At 29.6% G+C, this 5,980-nt stretch overlaps 1 protein-coding gene across 3 annotated transcripts; it reads right to left on the reverse strand.

Annotated features, from left to right (window-relative positions):
- Positions 1-2,195: 2,195 nt before the first annotated feature.
- On the reverse strand, positions 2,196-5,036 carry LOC114195603 (protein LURP-one-related 7). Of its 3 annotated transcripts, none has more exons than XM_028086124.1 (5): positions 4,764-5,036; positions 4,328-4,372; positions 3,774-4,063; positions 3,468-3,680; positions 2,196-2,842 (listed from the first exon to the last, which is right to left on the reverse strand). In XM_028086124.1, the coding sequence occupies exons 3-5, from the start codon at positions 4,020-4,022 to the stop codon at positions 2,711-2,713; spliced, it is 594 nt and encodes a 197-aa protein (XP_027941925.1). In that variant the 5' UTR covers positions 4,023-4,063; positions 4,328-4,372; positions 4,764-5,036; the 3' UTR covers positions 2,196-2,710. The 3 variants fall into 3 exon arrangements, with proteins under 3 accessions (XP_027941925.1, XP_027941927.1, XP_027941926.1); XM_028086126.1 differs by having other exon boundaries at positions 2,196-3,097; XM_028086125.1 differs by having other exon boundaries at positions 4,328-4,356; positions 4,764-5,030.
- Between the last annotated feature and the right edge of the window lie 944 nt (positions 5,037-5,980).

A 5,980-nucleotide genomic window follows, 5' to 3' on the forward strand; every position in this document is an offset into this window, starting at 1 on the left:
TAAATTATTATCATCATATAAGTGTTAGTGTTTTATAAATTAGATACTTTACTGATAAATATTAGTAAAATATCATAACGTATCAGACACAGATACCTGTCGAGAATACATATATGTGATCCAAATTAATGTATCAGTACATGATAGCTAGTCACATGAGACAAACACTCGTTAACAAAATCATCTAGTGTTTTAACAACTTAAAACAATAATATTTTATCAAAAAGTTAATTCAACTCATCATATTTTGTTAAAAATAAATTAGTTGACCTTTATGGAGTCAATGCAGGTTGATCTGTATCACATTTAATCTATAAAAAGTGAGTCAGGTGGTGTGTGTCAATTTAAAAATTCGGACTGATTTTTCTTATTTGTTTTACATAATATATGGCTTATGAACCTGCGGGTCGGTCCACATAAAGATTGTTATTTTTTAATTTTATTATTTTTAATTAACAAGTATAATGCATTAAGTAAAGAAGAAGAAAAAAAATGTAGTTTAAATATAATTGGTATACTTTTTGAGTCTTGATTTTTCCAATTGTTGTTATGAAGATTTTTTTTATTGGAATTATAAATATTATTAATCATAATAGTTATGTTCAAGTATTTATCTAAATGTTTGATTAATGATAATGATTACAAATTATTCTCGGTCATGGAATATGTGTATTTTCATTTAATATTAAAAATATATAAGTTTTGTTTTTTAGTTTAAATTTATGCGGGATATACGAGTCGACTCGCCCTGTGTTGTCTTTAACTATACATATTGCACATTGATATACTTATTGACATTTAAACTATTTCGTAACTGTTATGTAGATTTCGAAATTAAAAGATATATATTAATGAATCGTAGAATTTTGAACTCACAAATTGTCATTCTCATTTTCAAAATTTTACATATGATTTTCCAATTTTTTTTTCTTATTTATGTTATTAATAAAATTCTTATTTATGATAAGAGTGAGTTAAAGTATATTATCCTTTTTCATTATCATGTGTTAAGTGATAACATTTCCGGCAAGATTGAAATGTGTTTTTTGTTTTACTTTGGCCTTTAATAATTTTCTACATTTTGTTTTTGGTTCTCAATAATTTTTTCCATTTAGGTCCCCCACAAAATTTTTATTTTTGTTTTAGTCTTTGACATTTATTAACATCTTCTAGGTGATGAGTTGGCTTCTAAGTGACCATGTCCGCATATGTAATACATATTTTTCTAAAATTATTTTGTTTGCAGAAGAACTGAATGACATTTTCCTTTAGATAGAATTTACATTCTTCGCTTCTTTTAATACTTTCCTATTTTACGATGAGTTCCAAAGAAAACAGAAAAAAAAAATGGAAGAAAAATAACAAGTAAAAATATTTACCTCTTTGTATTTCCACTGAATACAAAAAAAATTAAGAAAAAAAGATGAGGGTACACAAACTCCAACTTGAGGAAGGTGACATGTTTCCATCGTATCAATCAATTATTTTTCTTTTAACAGCGTTATTTTGTTTTTTTTTTATCGTTGGAATAACTTTTTAATCGACATCCAATTTTATAATATATATATATATATATATATATATATATATATATATATATATATATATATATATATATATATATATATATATATATATATATATATATATATATCAATGGATATATAACATTGGTTTAATAGGTTTCAAATGAAGGATATAAGATGTTGTAAGTTTAACTCTGACACTAACAAATTCTAACAAGTAGCATTGTCCATAAAAAGAAAACTAAAAAAACAATGTTAACTTATGTAAAGTGCAATAATTGTATCAACATTATTTGAAAATAGTATCAATCAATATAGAAAGTAAAACTTGTTCAATATCAATATAAAAAACTCTGGCAAAACTTTCACTAACAAATAATATAAATAAATGTTTTATTCAAACACATCATTATCAAATAAAATTAAGCAATGCTGATACATTACTGTTGTTAATGCTGAATAACTAACAGCTTGTTTGCCTTTCTGTTACATAACCAAACTACGTTAAAAGAAACAAAAAACGCAGAAGCAAAATTGCTAGCTTCGACGGGATTTGGATCTAACTTGTCCTGATAGATTATCAATCAAACACTTACAAAGACCACATTTACTTTGATAACAAAAACAAAAACACAGGTCAAATACAAACAGAACGATACTAGCAAATAGTAGATCCAAATGTATTCAATTTCACTAAATAAATAAATTGATTGCTGAATCAATTTTCAGTACAGATATTTTGTTTGACCAGTCTCTAGTTCTCTATGGTTGGATCTGCATTCTAAACGTGGATGCTTCCTCCAAATCTATATCTATATTTTAATACATAAAGCGCCTTTCAGGAGTCGTTGCATACATACTGGCTATGTTCCAAATGAATGGTGAGAATGAAGACAGATGAAATAAAAGTATCATCCAATAGGGATAAATGACAAATGTTTGATGCGTTGCCCAGTTCAATAAAAATGAAAATGTTTCTGGGGCTAGGATCTAGCACCAGTTTAAATAAAACATTGCTTCCTATAAAGACCAATACCCCATTTCTTCCCCTTATTAGTCAATGAATGAACCGAAGTTATGAGCAAAACAAATGTGTAAGAGTGAGACAGAAAGATCATCAAAGACATTAATCAAAACCTTTTTTTCCTCCTTGCAGTGTCATTTGGGTGTTAATGTTAATGATACTACTTTCTTCCACTTAAAAATATCACAAACATAGCCAAAATTAGAGCATGATCAATAGTCCCCGGAAATATTGTTAGGCGAAATTTTCCCCTACTGACAAATATTTGGTGGAGCTTGTACATCAGGCTACTCTGCACAAAAGTATAATGAACAAGTAAATCGGAATCAATTGTTTTGATACCTTGGATTGTAACGAACTTTCAACACTGTAAACTTGTAAATCAGGCTCCTTTGTCATAATGTACAAATCTCAGCTTTAAATTATCATCATACTCATATCAAATCATGCCAGTAGATTCATACACAGAATAATCCTGCTGCATCACCTCCATATCTTCAATCTTCTGAGGCATAATGTATCTAATGTAACATTATTTGGAATCTACCTACTAGGATCAAGGAGTTTGTTTACATGAGGGGCATAGATTCAAACACCATTCCACCGTTGTATAATAAAAGAAAATGTATTGTTTGGATTCTGAATAGAAAGTTTCTTGGGTTCCCAAACATAATTTCAATTATACATGGACGGATGGTAACTATGTGTCTATAAGTAACAAATAATTTATGACATAAGTTTATAAATTTTAAATGGGAATTAGAAACATCTAAGTACTTGTTTGACAGCATGCCATAATCGGACCAAAGGTCTCAATTACCTTTAATAGTTCAAAATTAATTATATCAAAATCAATGTTATCCATCTATATAATAAATAGGCCCTTGAATCTCTTAAGTATAGCATGAATTTAGTACCTGTGCAACCAAGTCAGTATCTTTATAGATGCAGCATGATCTCTGGAAAGGGGAACCCTTCACTTTCCAATCACAACCTTCACCATTGGATCTTCCACTCTCAAAAAGTACCTCTAACTCAACTCTAGAAAATGTTTTGAGGGTCCTCTGCACTCTAAACACCAGCTCCCTATTCCCATCACTGTCTCCCTTATAGCACTTCCAAGACCCATTCTATCAAAAGAAAAAAAAAAATCATACTTTTTAAGAAAAGGAAAACTTTAATTATTTTATCAAGAAAGATACATTAAGATAAGGGAAACAGACATGATATCTGTAGATGGAGAAGAGGGCATTGCCTGAGGCATCGAGCAATACTTTCTTGTCCTTGGGAAGGGGCGATGAGTTAGGATTGAGTGGGTGGCGGTTCACCCTGAAGACTATGTTACCAGACTCATCTGCAAATGATAGAACACCACGAGGGACTCCAGCATGCTTTTTGGAACCGAACAGATCAATTGGGATCTCCCAGTTACCTGAACCTGGATATGATGACTCTGAGGTTCCCAATTCCATTTTTCGTAGTTTATTTGCTATTCTCTATCAGCAATCCGCCACTAACAGCACAAAGTTATTAAAAACAAAATTAAAATTAAGGAAAGTAAAGGCCTTTTAGGAGATGCATCTAACTCAGGAAGTACACTACAATTCAAGAGAACAAAAAAACATGTCTCTCTATTTACACTCTAAACATGTTTATATTCAATGATCACTAATTGATATAAAGGGGAATGCATCAAAAGTGATATATAGAATACTATAATTAATTGCAGTATGCTACCCATTTTCATGAACTAGCACAAAAGTTAATCCAAAATTACCTCAGTGGAGGGATCCTTCCTGCCTTTAACTGAACCACAATCTCACTATCAGCATCCCGCAAATGACAAAACAACACAACATTGAGACATTAAAATCTGATCACAGAGAAAAATTGGCAATCTATTCCAAGCTGCAAGCAAGCCTCTTGGTACATTACCCATGGAATGGAAAACATTTGTTACTTCAAATTCAGTTTACTAAAAGAAAGACATGTAGCCAGCAGCAGTACCAATTAAGTTTAAGAGATTCTTTAGTCACAAACTTTGAAGTATTTTTCAGATTTTTTGAGATCAAGAACACGAAAATAAAAATTGGACTACCCAATACTATATGATGATTTTAAATTATAAATAAAATAAAATTGAGCTGAAATTGAAGTTTCTGTGAGCACACCAATATCCAGTAAAAAGGGGACACAAAATTGGGAATACATACATAAGCAGGAAGCGAAGCGAGTCTTGAGATGACAGAGGTGGATCAGACTCAAACTACTGACAAAATCACGGAATCCAATGGCGGAGATTGCGAGACTCGGGGATGTTGATATCTCAATTTAGGGATTGGTGTAGAATTCGGAGCAATGAAGAAAGCGTGTTTATATGTTTATTTCTTTTGCAAGTCGTGTTTAGAAGATTCTGCTGAACAGTGATATGCAGTTCTGCAAGTACTAGTTTTGAGAGTATTCTTCTTTGTGGAAAGGTGAATTGAATCAGTTTCTATAAATGTGTAAATATGTATGTTGTTATAATCATGTGAGATTTTATCATGTTTTATCTGATTTTTGACATTTTTATTATAGTTTCTATTTAATTTTTATAAATTTTATTATATTATATCATTTTAAATGACATTTTGTCACTTTTATTCTAGGTTTAATTATTCGGATTATACTTATTTTGGTTCAAAAATTTTAAAATGGTACCCATTTTGAACTTTGTCTCAACTTAGTACCCAATTTTGATTATTGCATCAATGTAGTACCCTCCGTTAAGTCTTCACAAACGGCGTTAACTACTTTGCCACGTGTCAGCCTCTGGATTTTTTAATTTTTTTGAATTTTTAATTTTTTTTTAATTTAAAAAAAAAATGCCACGTGTCAAATCCTTGATGTGACACGTGGCATTGTCAGTGACACGTGGCAAGGTATCGCCACGTGTCAAGGTACTTGGCAAGTGTCATTGTTTTCATTTCAACTTAGTTCCCACATGTGTCTATTTGTTTTCAATTTAGTACCCATATATGTTTATTTGTTTCAATTTAGTACTCAATTTATTTGTTTGAATTTTATTCAAATATTTTTTTTAAATGGAAAAGTATTGTATCTCTTTTAAGACAAAATTTATTATTTATATAAATGTTATATTGATATTTGTTACTAAAAATGAGTTATAAAATTAAGTATTGAAATTTATATTAAAGTTAATGGTAAAAGTCATGAATAATTAAATTCAAAAGGATTTGACACGTGGCAATTTTTTTTTTAAATTCAAAAAAAAATTAAAAAGTTAAAAAAATTAAAAAAAATTAAAAAAAATTAAAAAAAAAATTAAAAAAATTAAAAAATCCAGAAACTGACATGTGACAAGGTAGTTAACGCCGTTTGTGAAGAATTAACGAAGGGTACTACATTGATGCAATAATCAAAATTGGGT

The sequence above is a fragment of the Vigna unguiculata genome, chromosome 8 (genome assembly GCF_004118075.2).
Source record: "Vigna unguiculata cultivar IT97K-499-35 chromosome 8, ASM411807v1, whole genome shotgun sequence".
NCBI lineage: Eukaryota > Viridiplantae > Streptophyta > Magnoliopsida > Fabales > Fabaceae > Vigna > Vigna unguiculata.